The 20,708-nt window shown below is 48.8% G+C and overlaps 1 protein-coding gene across 1 annotated transcript in view; it reads right to left on the bottom strand.

Annotated features, from left to right (window-relative positions):
* Positions 1-20,708, bottom strand: part of AAK1 (AP2 associated kinase 1) — a gene marked incomplete at its 5' end in the record, with an annotated part of 79,659 nt that overhangs the window by 44,861 nt on the left and 14,090 nt on the right. Inside the window, 3 exons of the mRNA XM_084273977.1 lie at positions 4,734-4,876; positions 7,629-7,737; positions 8,841-8,959. Coding sequence (XP_084130103.1) covers positions 4,734-4,876; positions 7,629-7,737; positions 8,841-8,959 — 371 coding nt within the window. The remainder of the gene's footprint in view (positions 1-4,733; positions 4,877-7,628; positions 7,738-8,840; positions 8,960-20,708) is intronic.

Below are 20,708 nucleotides of genomic sequence, written 5' to 3'. Positions count from 1 at the left end.
GGCATCTGAACTTGGGACAGGTAGTACTAGCTCCTGGCAGCTTTCTTCAGAGCTCTGTGCCCTCACAGAGAGGGGGGGAACAGGGGGCAGCACACCCAGAGAATCACAAGGTTGGAAAAGACCTTTGAAGATCACCAAGTCCAACCATTCCCATCCTGAGCTAAACCAGATCCCCAAGTACCTCATCTACCCTTTTTTTGAACACATCCAGGGAAGGTGACTCCTCCTACACTTGATGAAATGATGACACCTCCAGTTCTTCCCCTCTGTTTCACCCAGGTCTTGTTCAAAACAAACCTCAGCTCAGACTCTGACTTCAGCTCCTTGTTATCAGCATGTGCAGGGTACCCTGTACACCCTGAACAGTGGTTGTATGAGCAGAGGTTCCCCAGGCTGCTGAGAAGACAACTCCTTTCTTCCAAGTATTAATTTGGGAGCTTGAATTAGACAACTGAAACAAATGCCCCTGGGATAGACGGGTGGGGGGAAGAAATAAAATCAGCAGAGGCACTGCCTTTCCCCTAACTGCTCACACTTAATCACACAGTGACAAAAATCCACCCTGCATCCAGCTAGGAAGCTATTTAAATGTTACCACACTGACACCAGGCATAGAAAAACCTGGGTTGGGTTCTTTGCCTTGGCAGAGCATCCCTGTGTTCCAGTGTCATGAGCAGGACGTTCTCTCAAGGGAACACACATAAATCTTAATGTATTTATCTTCAATCCATGTCAAATGCTCAGATACAACAGTGAGAGGAAACATACTGCTCATGTACTTAAAAAAAAAGAATAAGTCACTGTGAGAGTACTCACTAACAAAACCTTTAGGAACTGGACTTCCTCATTGAGGATGGTCTTCACAAGGAGGAGGCAGCACTTCAAGCAGCCAAATTAGAGCAGCAAGGGGTTAAACAACACCCCTTCCCCCTCTGCTATCCATCTGCTTTAAATAAAGCACTGCACACAGATGTTCTCCCTAGCAGATCAACACTGACAGTGCTATTCCCTCTCTCCCTGCAAGCACTTGTCAGATGTTTCCAGAAGAATCCTTCCTCTTCATCTGGCTGAGAATGGCTTCTGACATGACTCCTCACCAAAGCATCCTGCAAGTTTTGTTAAGCATCAGCACTGGATTATATCCAGCCACTAAGTTCATCCAGTAACTTCCAGAAGAAAAGAAAATAACTTAAGAGACCCACAAAACCCAAACAGCAACCCAAAAACACCAGAATCATAGAATCACAAAATCACAGGGGTTGGAAGGGACCTTCAGAGATCATCAGGTCCAACCCCCTGCCAAAGCAGCTCCCTAGGACAGGGCACACAGGTCAGTGTCCAGACAGGGCTGGAATCTCTCCAGAGAAGGAGACTCCACACCCCCTGGGCAGCCTGTCCCAGGGCTCCCTCACCTTCACTGGGGAAAAGTTCTTCCCCATGTTGGTGTGGAACTCCCTGTGCTCCAACTTGCAGCCATTGCCCCTTGTCCTGTCCCCACAGACACTGAAAAGGGGCTGCCCATTTCCCCTGCATCCCACACTTCAGATATTGATAAACATTAATGAGGTCCCCCCTTAGTCTTCTTTTCTCCAGGCTGAACAGCCCCAGCTCCCTCAGCCTTTCCTCACAGGGGAGATGCTCCAGGCCCTTCAGCATCTCTGTGTCCCTCCTCTGGACTCTCTCCAGGAGATCCCTGCCTGATTTATCCCAGGGAGCCCAGAACTGGACACAACACTCCAGGTGGGGCCTGACCAGGGCAGAGCAGAGGGGGAGGATCCAGAGTTTGCCAGCAGAGGACTGAACAATCACACTCTGAACACACATCCATCCAAACAACTTCCAGACAAAGGTTGTTGGTGGCATCAGGGCAAGATCTGGCATCACCAGGAAGGGTGATGGAAGGCAGAGAGCTGACTGGAGCACAGGGTGATCTTCTCACACCAGAGAAGAGCGACACTAGGAGGACTCTTGCTAAAGCAAAAGCAGAAGCAGCTAATTCCTTAACATGAGAGCACAACCTTCTGGTTATTTCTGAAAGCAGAGAAAGAGAAGGAGATCTGTCTTCATCAACAGCATCCCCTGTGCTGACTGACGTGGTATTTTGCTGTATCCTGCTGCCAAAAAAAAAATCCTACTACCAAAAAAAAAACCCCCAAGCAGCCACACATCTGCAAGGCAGCGATCTGCTCCTGCTACCAGATGGGTTCAGACTAGCAGAAACATCACAGGCAGAAGTGGGACCTCTCACTCCAGAAAGCTCTGAGCTGTAGGTATCAAAGCTGGTGCTTTGAACACCACACAGTACAGAATGAGACACTGAAAAGACAAGGTTAAACATAAACCCATTACACAAACAACTGCCACTAGTTATAGGGTAGCTGTGTAAATTAGCATCCCCTCTAGACAGATTTCCTCCACCTTCCTAAACCCTACTCCTCTGGGTCAGTTAGAGTTTCTCAGTATCAACTCCAACTTAGAAGCAGCCTTCACAGCCAGGGTAACATAATCAATAACCCTAAAAAGGTTTGGGCATTTCTTCTTCACTATTACAAGGCCTAACCTAAAGATAGAGGAAACATTCTTACTCCAGAGAGAGAAGAACAAACTCCTTGGGGAATGCCCTGTGTCAGCAACAGCCTATGAATCCTGAGAGAGAGGAAAATACCCTCAGGAACAGGTCCAGGTACCAACGCAAGGCAAGCCTAGCACCAGCAGGCTCACACTGCCTCCTTGGGGTCCCACCTAAGGCTTCCTGATGTTTTAGGGAGAAACCAACACCTGCCTGTTTCTGTGGCAATTGAAGCACGTGGAATTTAGCATCAGTCCTGGTGCAGCACATCCTTCAGCTGTGCACACACGGGGACAGACTGACACAGCGCCTGAGGGTTAACTGGCAGATCAGGAAGGGAGGTCTTAGTAAGCAGACACAGGGATGACAGCATCTTTTTGGTGGCCTTTCTTTGCAGTGAGATGCCCACTTGTGCCTATAGGCACGCTGCTTAAAGATGCTGTCAGTCACTTCCCACTGACTGGAGACTGTGCCAAGAGGAGGTTGGTCTGATTCAGGCAAAGCCTGCTGGGTTAACTCAGAATCACAGCCACAGCCCGCTGAAACAACTCCAGCTGCATTTGTCTGAAAGGGCTTAAAGACTATTCACAGGATCCCTTCTGCTGGCACAGCTCTCTGGGCAGGAACCTCCAGTGTTAGAGCAACATCAAAGAGCTGGAAGAGGAAGAAGCCGCCAACCCCCGTGCAGCTGTTTGCAGCGCCAACCTCTGCCCACTCAACAACAGGGTTAGGTTCACCCCAACAGAAGAACACCCACCTGATGTGTGCTTTCCTTAGGCAAAGTTTTTTCTAGCCCTTAATCTCTCTTGGAATGTCAATATTCAACTCAGAACTGGGATTGAAATATTCAGCTGGGAAACACGTCTCAAAGCAGACAGGAGCCAATGCTCCAACATTGGGTGCAGCTTACCAACTGGAAGCCAGACCTCACAAACTTCACTGATCCAAGCACACAACAGCAGGCTGGACTTCACACTGTAACAGCCCATTGCAATTGCAACTCGGTGTAGAAAGCAACACTCAACACTCACTATCAACTCCCTAAGCCATTAGTCCCAGAATTTGTTAGTGTGCTACACTATAAGTTTGTTCTTTGTTTAAAAAAAACCCCAGAGATTCCCCCAAAAGGTAACATCAGGGGTTAATATCAACCCTAGAGGTTCCTTTTCCAAGCCATTTACCCTCACCCCAGTTTTCCTTGCCTGTACAAACTCCCACAAGATGCCCAGGCCTCATGTTTGTAAGTCTCCCCCCCTACCATGTTGCTCCAGAGAAAGAGGTGTCAGACTTGGTTTCTATATTCAAACTAACCAAGCAGTGGAGCCACAATCACTGGAAACACTCTAAAGCACACCAAACCCTGAGGATTTATTTTTTCCCCCCTGCACCTCCTGGCTCCTGTTGGCACATGTGGATTCTTTTGCTCCTATAAAACAGTGGCCAGTGGCAAAAAGAAACCACATCAGTCGAGGGCTCCGAAAACAGAACCTGACCTACAAAGCACATCTGAATTTCAAATGTACACAGGAGCCTCCTTCTTGGCTGAATATATTATTCAGGCATTTTACAAGCTAGTTGAGAGGAAAGGGAAGGTCTTTTTGTTTGTTTGTTTGATTACAGGCATGGGGTTTTTCAAAAGCTTCCTCACTGGCCCAGCTCTGCTCCCAACTAAGCACAGTTATACAGGGCACTTTCACTGTAAACCCAGTTAGAGGCCAGTTTGAAAAGCTTCAAATGACTTCTGCCTCAAGGCCAACATCTCTGGAGAGATCCTTTTAACCTGGGTCCAGGAAACAAATGTACAGCATGCTTTTTGTGAGCTCCCTTCTAACATCAATAGCGTTTCAGGTGGTAGAAAGTCACTGTGAATAATTCATGAGATAGATTCTGGCTCACCTCCTGTGCAAAACAGAGTTATTCACAAACATTTGTGGTTTTTTAAGTAGATCTATAGATGGCAAACATATGGTAAGCAGCAAGGAGAGGCTTGTTTCTTTTTTTAATCTTCCAATAGAGAGAGGTATTAATACCCACTTCTCCTCATCACTAACAGAGACACAGGACCGGTAATCAAAGCCCGTCTGGCGGGGCGTAGGCTGCAGGCAGACACGTTACCTCAAGGAGTGTGCATCCATCCTCCTTATTCCTGGAGTCCACAACTCACCTTCAAATCCCTGTGGATTATTGGTGTTTTACACTGGTGCAGCCTGGCCACGGCTTCGCAGGTGTCGCAGAAGATCTGCAGGACCTCGCTCTCCGTGAAGCCCGTCTGCAGGCGTTGGTTCATGAGGTTCACCACCTGGCCTCCTGAGGAGAAACCCAACACCAAAAATAATCAGGGCAGGTACACAAAGCCAGGTCTGGTCTAAGCATCAATCCTACCAGACACACCTCATCTGAGCTCCCCATCAAACTGTGGCTGCACAGCTCCAGGGAAGTTCGCCAGTTCAAATTTGAAGTTCACACCAAGCTCCAGCAGAGGCTTTTTGCAATGTGCTTACTCATCTGGTTTCATTCTTATTTCCTCATCTAAATCCCTGGGGCTTGTCCTTATCTGCCAGCAGGCATTACTACTCCTCTTGTCTTCCAGCAGAGGGGCAAGTCAGCTTTTAAGGGCCCCAACCCATTGAGTTTTAACACTCAGATGTAATTCTGCCTAAGCCATGCTGGTTATTCTCTTCAAAGATAACTTTATTTTTCAGACTAGAGGAATAAACAGCTGATTTTGTAGGCTGTGGGTGCCCCAAAGTGGTTTGCCACATGTAAGCAAGAGGAGGGAGAAAAAGACACACTCAAAAAGCCTGCACACAGCTGAATGGCCTGGCTAAAAATCACAGACTGTAAAATAAACCCCCAAAAGTCAGAGATCTGCAATAAAGGAAACTCCAGACAAATAAAAGCAATTTCATGAATGAGTCCTGAACCTGCCTCAACTTTAATGTTTGAAAAGCCTTGACAGAGCCAGCAGTGGCTCTTGCAGCTCAGAAGGGCGATGGGATCCTGGGCTCCATCAGCAGGGGGGTGGCAGCAGGGACAGGGAGGGGATTGTCCCTCTCTGCTCTGCCCTCCCCAGCTGGAGTCCTGTGTCCAGAGCTGGGGCCCAACACAAGGAAGATGTGGGGCTGTTGGAGAGGGGTCAGAGGAGCCACAAAGATGCTCAGAGGGCTGGAGCAGCTCCCCTATGAAGAGAGGCTGAGGGAGCTGGGCTGGGTCAGCCTGGAGAAGAGAAGGCTGTGGGGGGACCTCATTGCAGCCTTCCAGTGCCTGAAGGGAGCAGAGAAACAGGAGGGGAATCAGCTTGTTAAAGGGCAGAGACTGGCAGGACAAGGGGGATGGAGTGAAGCTGAAGGAGGGAAGGGTGAGATTAGGTATTAGGGGGAAGTTTTTTTGCAGAAAGTGGTGAGGGGCTGGAAGGGGCTGCCCAGAGAGGGGGTGGGTGCCCCATCCCTGGGGGTGTTCAAGGCCAGGTTGGCTGGGGCCCTGGGCAACCTTGTGTAGCTCCAGGCCTGGAGGTTGGTAGCCCTGCCTGTGGCAGGGGGTTGGAGCTCTGTGACCCTTGGGGTCCCTCCCAACCCATGCCATTCTATGATTCTAGGACAGCAACAGAACAAACCACACTGAGGTTCTTCTCCCCTCAAAACACCCTACGTGCACAGAGAAAAACCTCTGGCAGGTGGTCTCATTCCATTGCAGAAATGTCAGGAAAAATTATTTCCACAGCACAAGAGACAAGTTTGGCTTAATAAATAGTACAGCTGTGAACATCTTGTGCTCAAAGCAAGTGCAGTTCTGCACACAAAGGCACAATGGTTTGGATGCTGTTTGATGACACAGGAGAGTAACAAGGGAACATTACCAGCAACCCCTGTGCTTCAGTCCCAGTGTTGGAGATGGAGGCTGGTGTGTGCCAAGCAGAGCACCTGCCAAAAGCAAGCCATGTGAGAGATGCCACCTTGCAGTTCTCTTGCTTTTGGGTGAAAGACTGATTTTAGTCCAAAATCTGGCACAGAGGGGAGGCTAAAGCAGCTAGAGGGAGTGCAGTCTGAATTGCTATGGTTTGCTTTTCCCTCTGCAGCACAGTCTGTGATGTGGAGAGTATGGAATTACCAGCCCTGCCAGGCCCATTTCTTACAACACTCCTTGTGAGGTTTAGGTTTGAGCTTACAGAGAACATACACAATGATTCCTCCAGCAAAGCTACATGGCAAGTTCTTCCTTTTACCAGCAAACAAACTCCACACAAGTTAATCAAGATTCCTGCATGCAAACAAAGCAGCAGGGAGGAGGGCATGGCATAAGAGAGAGCCATACTGTACATGTTTCAAGGCATTTTAGCACCTAGATCTTGCTCTCCACTTCAGTTAAAAGACAAACAGTCCCAAGAATACTTATTTCCATGAGCTTCCCAAGTCACAGGCCAGGGAAATCACCTGGCCACATTATTATTGCTTAACACTACTCCTGTGAGAGGCATTCGAGCACAGCACACTCATCCTTTTCCAAACACCATGTCCCAGCCACAGGAGATCAAAGCTGAGGGACAGCTGGAAAAGACTGGAAGAGCCTGTCCAGCTAGAGACACCCAAGCCAAAAGGTCAGAGGTAGAAGGAATGCTTTTTGGCTTTGCATTATCCATTTCAAGCTTCTTCCAGAACAGTATTAAGTCAGGCAGGAGTGGAAAAAGCTTGAAAAATGACATAAAGTGAGGAATAATTTCATTCCACAGCCTGGCAGCTTTAGAAGAGCCACTTCTTGGGTAGACAGACCTATGGAAAACAGCAGTACCTATTTAAGGGTACTGCTATGCAACAGAAAGGATCTAGAATCACCCTGGGCAGGGGCAAAGGTGGAACCAATCCCACCCAGGGCCCACACAGCTATCTGTTTCTCCACACCAAATTTAGGCTTTGCTCTGTTTAGAACAGTCCCTTGGCAGCCCAGCAAGGGCCAGAGGCGTACAAACAGGTTTGACTGGTAAAGGAAGGTGCTGTGCAAGTTTCCTGCAAGCACCAAAAAGGGACAAACCTACCACTGACCAGCAGGTTGAGCCCACACTCACCTCGACAGAAGTCCATTAGTATCAGCACTTCCCAGACGTCGCCGCTGCTTACTGGGTTGATACTGGAATCAATGTACCCAACAATGTTCTTGTGGCCAGACAGGTCCCTCTGCAAGAGAAATCCAAAGCATAAAGCAGCCATGTGGAGTGAGCAATGGTTTCATGTGGGTCCTCTACAGTGAGAGGCTTTCCCAGCTCTGTTGTAGAGCCACAAGCTTCTGTCACTTCGGGTTAATCATCACGCAGAGCCTGAAGAAACCTGAGCTCTGTCTCTACCTGTGTTCCTTCCACAAGGATTCAAGACAAACACAGAGGAGCAGCCAGCCTGATGAACTAACTTGTCCAGGTGTCATTCCAGATTTTCACATGTTCCCTTAGATGGGCCAGGCCAAGCTGCCCAGTGCTTTTTCACAGAAAATATCTTTTCACAGAATCGTAGGGGTGGGAGGGACCTCCAGAGCCCATGGGGTCCAACCCCCTGCCCAAGCAGGGTCCCTAGGACAGGGCACACGGGTCAAAGTCCAGATGGGGCTGGAATCTCTCCAGAGAAGGAGACTCCACACCCCCTGGGCAGCCTGTCCCAGGGCTCCCTCACCCCCACCGGGAAGAAGTTCTTCCCCACATTGGTGTGGAACTCCCTGTGCTCCCTTGTCCTGTCCCCACAGACACTGAGAAGCAGCTGCCCATGTCCCTCTCTGTCCCACCCTTCACACATTGATAACCATTGATCAAATCCCCTCTCAGGCTGCTTCTCTCAAGGCTGAACAGCCCCAGCTCACTCAGCCTTTCCTCACAGGGGAGATGCTCCAGGCCCTTTGTCATCTTTATAGCCTTCTGCTGGACTTGTGCCAAGAGATCCCTGTCTTTTTTGTGCCAAGCTGTCCCTCCTTTTACAGAGAGGGGAAAACCAAGCAGATGTTTTGTGGTGGCAGGGCAGAGCTCCAGGCCCAGAGGTTGGTGGCCCTGCCTATGGCAGGGGGGTTGGAGCTCTGTGATCCCTGGGGTCCCTTCTAACCCAGACCAGTTTATGATAAGATTTCTCACATGGTGTAAGAGCTCCACAAGTTCAGTGTTTCCAAAAGAAAGCCAGCTTCACTAAAGAACCCCCCCCCAGCTTGTGACATGACACTATGCAGAACACAGGCAGAAGGTAGCCAGGCTCTCACACCATTCCACTCCCAGTCTGAGGTCCCAAGACTACTGGTGACTTACCATGATTTGGATTTCTCTTTTGCAGACTTGCAAGTCGTACTCGTTATTGACGTACATCCTCTTCAGAGCACATTTCATCCCATTGTTAGTCCTCACAAGAAACACTATTGCAAATCCACCTGCAGAAGACACAAAATCATCCTACTCATTAACAAAGAAACCTCTTGGTCCTTGCTTCAGACTCTGTCCCCACTTCCATCTGCCTTCAGAGTATGGCCAGAAGAGGGAGGACACTCAGCAGGCAAGAGAGCTGCAGTAGGAGCATCCCTAATATGTGCTTAGCTCCAGAGCTTCCAACTCCACCTGGGCAGTTATACCTAGGCACAAAAAGGAATCCAAGGGGGCAAGTCTTCAGTTAACAGCAGCAAAGTCAACATTTAACATCTCCATAAAACCAATCCATTATACCAGTTACCCATCCTTCACCACTCCACCAATTTCCATCATGAAGAAAGCTGAAATATAAGCAATAACATTGCCTTGGATGGAAATCAGAGCTACAGATCATCCACTGAATTAATAAAGGCCTCAACTTAAAAGGCTTCCCAACTTTTGAAGCCTCTAAGTTCCATTACCAAGCTGATTTGCACAAGAGGCAGAAGAAACCCATCTCCCACACATGGTTTGATGTTAGGGCTTTTTAAAAAGCACAGAAGAACAGATGGGGGAGAACAGCAAAACCCCCCCCAGATCATTTTGTGGTCATTGCTGTTGGTAAAGTCAGGACTCCTGGGACATACTTGACTTGTTTGGGATACAAGCCTTTCACCTCTGTTAGCAACACATTGAAATAGGTGGATGTGACATTTCTAGTCCTGGACTGAAAGAGGAAGGTGATTGAGGATGGAGGTTTATCAGCATCAAAGCTTCACACCTGAGATCAGAGTCCCATGGATCCAAGTAGCTGAGAAGTGCTGCTCAACAGTAAAACGGGAAGTACTAGGACACTGCTCATGCCACAACCTAACTGCACATTTGCTCTGCTAATTACACCACATAATTGCTGTATTGCTCAAGGACTTGTAAGGAATCAGCTCAATACAAGTTCTGACTTGGTGCTGATGCAGCCTTCAGAAGTCCCACCACGTCAAGAGCTGTAGCCATCACACCCTAAGAAGCCAGTCACATCCCAAAGAGCTCTCACTTGGCAAGGCCAAGCCCTTTGGCAAGTCCCATTCTTCACAAGCTGCCAGAAACCACCCTATCAACAATACACACAGATACAACCACTGTATCTGAGTGTCTGCAAACAACAAGGATGCCTTTAGTGGTCTGGAACTACACCTACACAGGGGCTTTTAAGCTTCTTGTGCACAAGAGAGGATTTTGAAGCTCTGGTCTCTCCTTCACATCCCAAGCCCCTCACATTTGTTATGGGCCACTCATGAACTGTGCATCATGCTTAAAGAAAACACTCACCTCCAACTGCCAAGCTACACAGCAAGGTTAATAACACCACATCACCACTCTAAGGTCAGGGCCTGAGCTGGGTAAGTAGGTCAGTAGTTAACACACTTGAAGCTCTCTGAAGCACTATGAAACTTTTCAATTGGCAAGTGTGGCCAAAACTTCCTGCTCCAAGACCAGCTCCAGAAGGACCTGTACTCCTACACAGGATCACAAGGTTGGAAAAGACCTTTAAGATCATCAAGTCCAACCATTCCCATCCTAAGCTAAACCATCTACCCTTTTTTTAAACACATCCAGGGAAGGTGACATAACCCCCTCCCTGGGCAGCCTGTTCCAGCCCCAAAAACTCTCTCAGAAAAACGTTTTTTTTCTAATATCTGCTCTGCTCCTGCCCTGGGGCAGCTTCAGCCCATTGCCCCTTGTCCCAACTCCTGTCCCCTGGCTGAAGAGACCATCACCCACCTCTCTGCACCCTCCTGGCAGGGCAGGGGAGGTGGGGAGAAGGTCTCCCCTCATCCTCCTCATCTCCAGGCTGAACACCCCCAGCTCCCTCAGCCGCTCCTCAGAGGATTTGCCCTCCAGCCCCTTCCCCAGCCTGGTTGCCCTTCTCTGGACTCACTCCAGGACCTCACTGTCCTTCTGATGGTGAGGAGCCCAGAACTGGACCCAGCACTCGAGGTGCAGCCTCACCAGTGCCCAGTCCAGGGGCACAATCCCCTCCCCACACCTACTGGCCACACTGTTTCTGACACAAGCCAGGATGCCATTGGCCTTCCTGGCTGCCTGGGCACACTGCTGGCTCATGTTCAGTTGCAGTCACCCAACGCCCCCAGGTCCTTCTCTCCTGACAGCTCTCCAGCCAGTCTCCCCCAGCCTGTAGCTCTGCCTGGGGTTGTTGTGTCCCATGGGCAGGACTCTACCCTTGGCCGTGTTAAACCTCATCCCGTTGGTCTCAGCCCATGGGTCCAGCCTGTTCAGATCCCTCTGAAGAGCCTCCCCACCCTCAGGCAGATCAACACCTCCTCCTAGTTTAGTGTCATCTGCAAACTTACTGAGGGAGCATTCAGTCCCTTCATACAGGTCATTGATAAAGAAACAGCTACCTCAGAAGCAACACCTTTGCTGGCTAGCAGAGACAGCAAATCCAGTTCATGTTTCTTGGTGAGGAAAACAAAGAGGGGAAGGAGGACCCAATAGACCAAATTTTCCACTTGGCAGCACAGGCCAGGCCAGACAGCTATGCTGCTCTGCCCAGCTCAGGAGGGGACCAAGCTAGAGAGCACCCAGACAACAGCCAACACTGCCTGACAAAGACTTTCTAGTGGATTTAAGGTTTCTTTCACCTACCACACAGTAGAAGAGGGATCTGTTTGCAGAAGCTAATGGTATGTCCTCTCCTGTGGGTTGCAGTGGTGAGGACAGGTGATGCTCAGCTCTCACTCACTGTCTGCCTGGTCACCACTGCATGGAACAAGGTTTTGCTCAGACAAGTCACCCAGAGCTGATCTGAACTCTGGTGGATTTTCACAGCACCATGCTGAAATCAAATACACTTACTTGAGCTTTTAACTCTCTCTCCAGCAGCTGCTCCCCCTGGTTAACACTTCCCCCTTGCATACTACGTGTGCACACCACCACTTCATCAGCCCCAAGGACTCCTTTTGGCTGTCAGAGCTTCAGACACAACCAATTTCTCCCCCTCCTTAGTCCCATCCAACCCCCAACTTTACTAAATCCAGGCAAAGTTGAAAGGAAATAGATCAAAGACAAATTGACATGCAATTATGATGAAGCACTGCCAGATGCCCATTACAGGATGGTTTATTTCTATTCTCAGAGAACAGCCAGCAAGACAAGCCTTCCAACAGCCAGGAACTGCCAGCTCTAATGCATTACACCAGCACCCATACAATGGATGGACGTGCCAGGATTTGTGTAACTCCAAGCCAGCCAAGGTCAGCTGAAGAGCCTGTGCTGCCTCCAGTGAAGTTAGAGAGCTGTGCCACACGTGGCCAGGGAGGCTGGGTGATGCACAAGGCAGAGCTTAGATGTAATCCAGGCACTAGGAACATCTCCTCATGTCTTTGCTGGGGGAGTCTTTTCTTCCCCCAGTTACACGTATGGAAAGCAAAAGGCAAGAAGCCAGTCCAGCTGCAACAGGGCAAATAAATCCAGAGACTTTGCAAGCACTGGAGAGAAGTGAGAACTAAGCCTGAGAATAGGCTCAGAGGACAGTTTGCCCTCCCATTCATAGATGGGATTGAAAGCTCTGAAGGAAATTCAACTCTTTTCCCATACAAGCCAGCAGAAGCTCAGCTATCTCTCTCATTCTAAGACACAGAAGTTATTTACATTGCTGAACAGGTAGCACACAGTGAGCACTGCCATCACCATCAGCTTCCAGCCAGCAAGAGCCTCTTGGGAAACACCACTGTCTTGTGCACTTGGACCTGCATCTACCTCCACAAAACACAGGAATACATCTACCTTGCACATGCTTCTGCCCTGCCTGTTGTTAACTGGCTTTAGGATTAGCTGGGGAGAGGAAGAAAAAAGGGGGGCCAAATTCCAATTCTCAGTCCAGATGCAGGAGCAGTTTTCCATGCAGGTTTGTGTCAGGGTCCTGGCCAGTTTCCAGCACTAGTAGTTATATTTTCAGCCCTTCTGTAATTTCAGCAGGATGCAGAACTCTTCATAGCCAGGCAAGCCCTTCCAAACTAGGTAAAAGCAGCCACACAAGGCTGCACATGATCCCCTCCCCTAGCAAGGTAAGAAGATAGCACTCTGCTGCCTTTAAGTGATTCACTTGGAAGCCTGGAATCCTCTTGCAACCAGCAAGCCACAAGCTTCAGCAATGCTGATCTGTGAACAAGCACAAGATGCTGCTTCCCAGCAAGCTGCACTAACTGGTACCATGGTGAGGAGGTTTACAGGGTTGCTCTTTCCATCCCCTGAGCAGTTAAGTGCTGCTCCAGCAGATGAACAACGTACCCTCAACAGACACAAGCACCCTCCAGCACAACCTAGACCCACCTTGTCCTTCTTGGTGGTGGTAGGAAACCCTCAGAAATAGCTTCTCCTGCCATCTCCCTTCCTACCAACAGGAGGATTGTGTCTTCACACACAAGCACTTACTCAGCTGATTGAGCTGCATTTCAGTCCCACTCCAGATCTCCAAACATACCCTATCAGGTAACAGCAGAGAAGAAAACAAGGTGTTACTGCAGGTGGGTTTTGTGCCCCAGGAGCAGCCTGCTTTGTTCCTGCTGAGCCAAAATAAAGCAAATTCAACCACATCCAGACAGCCTTTGAAGCCTCAACTCAATGAACCACTTCACCTGAGTTAATCATAGTCCAGAAGAGGATTGGCTGGACTCTGCCCTGTACACAGAGGTAAAGCAGGGTAGATTTCATGGGATCTGCAGGACCAAAGGCCTTTTCCCACCAGGGAAACACGCTGTGTTCTGTGTTACCCCACTCTGCTGCTCCACCACCCTCTGCAAGAGACAGCAGGTAGGCTAACAACACTGGAACAGCCTTACCCATACACAAGACAGGACACTTCTGTTTAAAACTCATGCTGAAAGTGCCTCCAGAGATGCCAAGTGCTGTTTGTGCAGGAGCAAAGGAGACCTGGAGTGGACCCGTGTGTTTGAGCTCTACAACAACACAGACAAAAACATCTCTGCTGCTTGGATGTGTGATCCCCCTGCTTTGCTTTCAATCACATCCCTCATTTTCCTTCCCAGATAAGGGAAAAGCAGTTAGGTTGGAGGAGGAAGAGTCACTCCTCTTTTCAGTAAAGTCAGTCAAATCTTTAAGTTCCAAAGAGCCAACATTCAAAACATCCATTCCCACTTAAAAATAAAATCACTGCTTCACTTTGGATTTTCTCCATCACCCTTCTACAAACATATTAACAAAAGCTGGAATTACCACAGTTCCTGATAAACCTTCTGGATGCCACTAAAAACTTTGTTCTTCAAGGGTTAAATTCTTTTCTGAGCTGGACAAACAATGCATGTGGTTTTCCACTGACTTGCTGCCAGCTTGCTGTGTTTTAGTTCTACCTCATCCACCTCCAAGCTCTGCATGCAAGAGAGCCCACCCTGCTTTTAGTACCACAGCTGAGGGACACAGCCAAGTGCTTTTCAGATGTCCTCAACAATTGCCCTAGGAATATCCAGCCTCCAGGGACAGCCAGCAAAGCATTTTAAGCTCCAGTCGTGCTATCAGGAACTTACTTTTAAGTGCTTTGCTGAACCAGGCACAAAGCCACTCCTCATTTACACAATCTGAATACTTACTGATTCTTATCCCTCAAGAATTATGTCATGTTTTGCCTTATCTCACAAGCCAGAAGAACTTCCTCAGCGTTTACTTTCCTAAGTACAAGGGGCAGGCTGCCTCAATTCCCTCCTCCCCCTCCAAAGTCCGGATGCTGTGATCCAGTTGCAGGAGAATCAGCACAGACTCCCTTGCACAGGGTGTTTGCAGCTCACCATTGCCAAAGCTTTACTAAAACATAGTTCCCATCACTTATTTTCCCCATGGTCATAGGCACAGCCAGCTGTCACAGAGATACTGCACATTATCTGGACACCATCACTTTAGCAACACCAGGAGCACCTTCTCTTTGCTGCTGCACTGAGAAGGCCATTCTGTACCTCTGACATCCCTCTCCAGCTGCTGGAACATGCAGTCCTTTCACACAAAGAAAAGCAGTTTTTCCCTTGGTGCTCTATACACAGTGGTCATTCTTGATCATAAGGCACCAAAATATTGGGGCATCTCTTCCAGAGGCAGAGATGGCTTCAGCAAACCTCAACTTTGGAATCATTTACCCTTCACCACAAAGAAGAAAGGCCAAGGAAAACACTTTGGGCAGAGTTAAGCAATACAATCATCTGGAATTATTTTAGACAACAGCCAAGTTCAGCAAACATTAGCATCTGGGGAATGACCTGCTGAAAAGGAGCTCTGTGGAGAAGGACCTGGGGGTGCTGGTGGGTGACAGGGTGGCCATGAGCCAGCAGTGTGCCTTGGGGGCTGAGAGAGACAATGGGATCCTGGGGGCATCAGGAGGAGTGTGGCCAGCAGGTCACAGGAGGGGATCCTCCCCCTCTGCTCTGCCCTGCTCAGGCCCCACCTGGAGTGTTGTGGCCAGTTCTGGGCTCCCTGGGATCAAACAGACAGGGATCTCCTGGAGAGAGTCCAGAGGAGGGACAGAGATGCTGAAGGGCCTGGAGCATCTCCCCTGTGAGGAAAGGCTGAGTGAGCTGGGGCTGTTCAGCCTGGAGAAAAGAAGACTAAGGGGGGACCTTATGAATGTTTATCAATATCTGAAGTGTGGGATGCAGGGGGAATGGGCAGCCCCTTTTCAGTGTCTGTGGGGACAGGACAAGGGGCAATGGCTGCAAGTTGGAGCATAGGAAGTTCTGCACTAACATGTGGAAGAACTTTTCCCCAGTGAGGGTGAGGGAGCCCTGGGACAGGCTGCCCAGGGGATGTGGAGTCTCCATCTCTGGAGACATTCAGGACCTATCTGGATGCTGACCTGTGTGCCCTGTCTTAGAGAGCTGCTTTGGCAGGGGGTTGGACCTGATGATGTCTGGAGGTCCCTCCCAAACCCTGTGATTCTATGATCCAGCTCTGTGAGCAGATCAGGGAAAGGCAGCTGGATGCACCAGCGCTTCCCTCCTACAGCCTCTAGTGCCAGTTTTCAACAACGGTGGAAGAACAGCCCAGCCTCTGTTCTCCCCACCTAGAAACCAAGGATGAAGATGGACAAATGACTCATATGTAGGACAGGAAAAACCCACCATGGTGCCCTGGGATTCTCTCCTCAGTCCACACTAGGGCTGCTGAGCTGCAGAGCCCTTCAGGAAAGCCTCCAGCCACTGCTGGAAGGTGTTACTGTGCATCACAGCACGAGTCCTGCTCTCAAGAGGAGACTCACCCAGGAGCTCCTATAAAAAGCACCACACTCAGTCCCAGGAACACTCCAACAGGAAGGACAGCCACAGGCAATGGTCCCTTACTGATGATGTCTCCCACATGACAATCTCATGTTGCCCTTCACACAGACAAGTATTTGCTGGTTAATTTTTATACAGGCTTTTTATTTTAATTATACTTCCACTAGTCATTTTGATGGGCATTAGGATTACAGTGCTATTTTTGTCAGTATTAATCTGCACTAATATATTCTTTCTGCTATCTTTTATTCCACCCTTCCACTGCCCAGCAGGAGGGTAGTAACTGCAGCATACCTGCTAGAAACCAGAAGATTTTAAATCTCACTTCTCCCCTTTTGATGAAAATACTCCATCGCTTCTGATCTTTTCATTTCCAGAGCAGGACATTTCACCCCAAAACAAGTTTTCTGTTCCAATATTACCCTGAGGTATTACCAAATGCACCCACAAACTGGGATCAGCACTGGAGTGTTCTGTTCTGACGTGGAACAAGGAACTGGAACAGTCAGGAACACCCAACTTTGGGTTTTTTGCTTTATGAAGCACCTACAACATGCTGAAAGTTCAACAGAGATGTCAGCATTAACACCTTGAAAGAAAAATATCAGTCCCTCAGGATTTGTTTTTAAAGTGGTTTGAGGTTTAGTTAAGAAGCCACAATAACAAAGCTGTTAAGGCTCTAACATCCAAGATCCCAGCTGTATCAAAGACAGTAAAGGCAACAGCAGCACAATCTACAATTTACTGAGTTCAACCTGGAATGTTACCTCTGCTCCCACTTCCTAGAGATGGGGACCACAAGGACACAAGCAATTTGCATGTAAGTCCTCTGTTCTCTAAGCCATGGTCTTAAAAAGGATGCTAACTAGGGTAGGAAAGCCAGTGATTAACCAAAAAGGCAAAGAATTAACAACCTGACCAAAGAACGTGTGGGTCAGCATGACAACACACTGCTCATGGCCATGGTATGAAGCAAAGGGCCTGATTACACAGCTCACACCCCTGAGCTCTGCTCTGCAGGCACTGCAGGCTGCCTCCTGAAAGCAAGTTTGGATCCCTGAAGGTGCCCTTCCCATGCAACTGGGGAGAGACCAGAAAAGACCCCTCAAACCACAGCATCTCATAGCAAGAGAGATGAGCAACTCATCCTGTGAGGCTGGGGCTGCAGGCTCGCCCAGCAAGTCCTCTCCTTGCATTTTGGGTATGGCACAACCTCACTACAAACAGGAAGAAACAGTTATTGGAGGTTTCTCAGCACCTCTGGGTATCACAAAGGGCCCTGAAATCTAGTCTTAAAAGCACCCATTAAATCTGTTACAAGCTTGCTTCAGTCTGGTGAAAGATTAATCACTGGTAGGGTCAAACAGCATTTCCTACACCCTCTGTTTTCAGAGGGCAGCAGGAGGTAGCCAGTCTGCTATCACAAAGCCTGCAGGCAATGGGGAGTTTCAGTTTTCCCCCAACAAAGGCACCAGACCTGCTGCAGGTGAACAGGCAACTGCAGGACCGCTACTGAAGCCTCCAGGATTGTCTTCCCTTGGCATAGTCCCCCCTCCAACCAAAAAGGTGAGTGCTTTGGGCCCTCAAACTCCTCTCTCTCCAGTGGTTTTACAGCTTTACCACTAAAATACAAAATCTGCATTAAAAAAAACAAAAAAAGAGGGTTTTATTCTTGCCCCAGTGGAGTCAAACACAGGTCAGTTGAGAATGACAAGAGGAAGGGACAGAGGGAGGATTTCCCCAGCCTCACATCACCCTCTCCAAGTTGCAGTAGGATGCTGGTAAGTAACACAGGACTGTCACCACTGAAAAGCCATGGCCCTGTGTCACTGGCATGGGATTTCACCTGACTCAGGCAGGCTCTTGCTTCACAGTACCCACAGTCAGCCTGACACATCTAACCTGTTCTTTAACTACTCTACTCACATATTCTTTACTCCTGGGTGTTGTTACCCTCACCATCCAAACTCTCTGCTGATCTCAACCCCAGATTCTTATCCTACACAGCAGACAGCAACAAGCTACTGCCAGTGTCCTCTCCAACCTCCTGCCCAGCAAGAGGACACAATCCAAAGCATCTTTTCCAGATTACTGAGCACAAAACAACTAAAAAGACTTAAACCAGCAGTACCTGTACTAATGTTTTCCTTTGTGTTTGTATTTTGCTGGTGCAGAATTATATGTTGGAGTGTCCTTCACCATGACACCTGTAGTTTGGTATTTTGTTAATGCCTGTGACTCACTTTCTTATCCAATTCCATAATCCTTTGGTTACATTAGAGTATTTACATGTTCTTTTCTACCCATGTAAGTGAAGATGACTCCCCTTCAAGTTGCACGTGCAGAAACCAGGCAGCCTGTCCCAGACACACACTTGCATCACATCTCAGGGGTATGTGGATGCAACTGGTGGTTGTTTCCCATGATCCAGGCTACAAAACTCAGGTTTTCTTCACTTCAGCTGAGTCAACAGCTTGTGAACTCCAGCCTCAGGAGCGACAGGGTGTGTGCAGCCACCAGCTGAAAGAGAACCAGCTCACCCAGACACCACAGCTGTATCACTGCAGCTTGAATGGCTTTCTGAATGCAGCAGTGAGCTCAGAGGTGAAGCACAGGCCAGGCTGCACAGACAACAGAACAGGAGTCCCTGTGGAACCAGACAGGCCTGAATCTGGACAGATCTGCTTGTACTGCACCCAAGTGCCTCTGACTCCAAGCTACGTGCATGTTTGTGTGCATGTACATGTGTGCTCCAACCCAGAGAGGCCAGCTCTGAAACAAGAACAAAACCAAACCCCTTATTCCCTGCCAACAGCCTCTCCAGCTGAGAGCAGCAGATAATAACGCTGAACTAAACAGGTCTACCCTCAGCTGAGATTTTTCTACTCAAAGGAAACAATAAGCTTTACTTAGTTGGGGTTTTTGTTTCATTTTTTAAGTCTTTTGACTTCCACTGAAGTGTAACAGTGCCAAGTTTAAGGGGCCAGTTCAATCTAAAAGGCCTGTCCCAGCATCTCCAGGAGCAAGCTATTAGGATGAACTCCACACAGATCAGCAACTGAAACTACTGGTCTCAGGGTCACTGCACAGTACTGCAGGGGTTCTCCTTCAGCTCTAAAACACAAAGCCACAAGTCCTTCCAGCCCACACAGGCCTTAGGAGGTATGAGCTGCAGAAAACAGGACCACGTGTCCCATCACACCCACCAGCAGCCCCTGGGAAGCTCCCCATGCTCATTTCCAAGAGGAAGAAATACAGTTCTCAGTCCTACCTCCCCATATTCACCTGGACAGGGAGCTAAACACCATTAAAACAAGAATCAGTGTAGATTCTGACTAAGCTTTCAGTTGTGGGTTAGTTTGTCCCTTTGAGTTGCTTCATACTGGAGCAGAGGTAAAACTGCTTTGGGAAACTTAAAGATCTAGAAACATCAACCAACAAATATTCAGACTATTTAATTGGTATCTCAAGGGCAAGACAAAAAAAAAAGCAAACCACTAACTACAGCAGAAAGAGCTTTGTTTCTAAGTAGCAGTGGTCATGATCACTCAAATTTCATCCACATCCTGGCCATCTGAAGTGGCTGTAGGAGACCATCAGAGCTCCAGGACTGCAGGGAAAGTAGAGAGCCCCCCAGATAAAGCATAAAGGATGCCCTGTACTTGAAGACAGGAAAGCTGAAACATCAGGAGAATCAGCTGAAACCTGCATCTCCCCACATGAGATACTAAGCAGATGGATGATCAGCTAAGCAGGGATATTTGCAACATGGTCAAGAATTGAGTTGTGACCCCACTCAAAAGAAGATGTACCAGTGACAACTGCAGAAGTCAAGAGACCCCCTCATCATCTTATAAACACTCCTAGCATTACTTTAACTAAGTAGCTGGCATGAGTTAACACAGTGAGGTTTTGGGGGAGGGGTTGTGGGATCACAGAATCGAATCATAGAATTGTAGGGGTTGGAAGGGACCTCAAGAGAACATCGGGTCCAACCCCCTGCCAAAGCAGCTCCCTAGGACATAATGGGGATGCAGGGGTGGCTTCTGCAAAAGGCTGCTAGAAGCTTCCCCAGGCCTGACAGAGTCAACATCAGCTGGCTCAAGGCTGGACCTGCCACTGATCAAGGCCAGGCCCATCAGCAACAGTGGTAACACCTCTCTGGTAACACACTTAAAAGAAAAAAAACCCCAAGCAGCCACTTTATGTCGCCAGAGGAGGAGTGAGAAGATATGAGCAGCTGTGCAGGGACCAAGGGCAGGGAAGGGGCAGGGGGGGAAGAGGCGCTCCAGGTGCTGCAGAGAAAGATGCCCCTGAGCTCCTGGAGAAACCCATGGTGGAGTGGGTGTCCCCCCACAGCCCGTGGAAGGTGATGGGGAACAGAGACCCCACCTGCAACCTATGGAGAGCTCTCACCGTGGAGACAAGATGCTGTGACCCATGTTGGAACAATGTAGGGAGCTGAAGAGCTGAAGCCCAA

The sequence above is a fragment of the Gallinula chloropus genome (genome assembly GCF_964237585.1).
Source record: "Gallinula chloropus genome assembly, chromosome: 21".
NCBI lineage: Eukaryota > Metazoa > Chordata > Aves > Gruiformes > Rallidae > Gallinula > Gallinula chloropus.
Note: the sequence above shows the minus strand (reverse complement) of the source record. Positions and strands in the feature narration are given on the sequence as shown.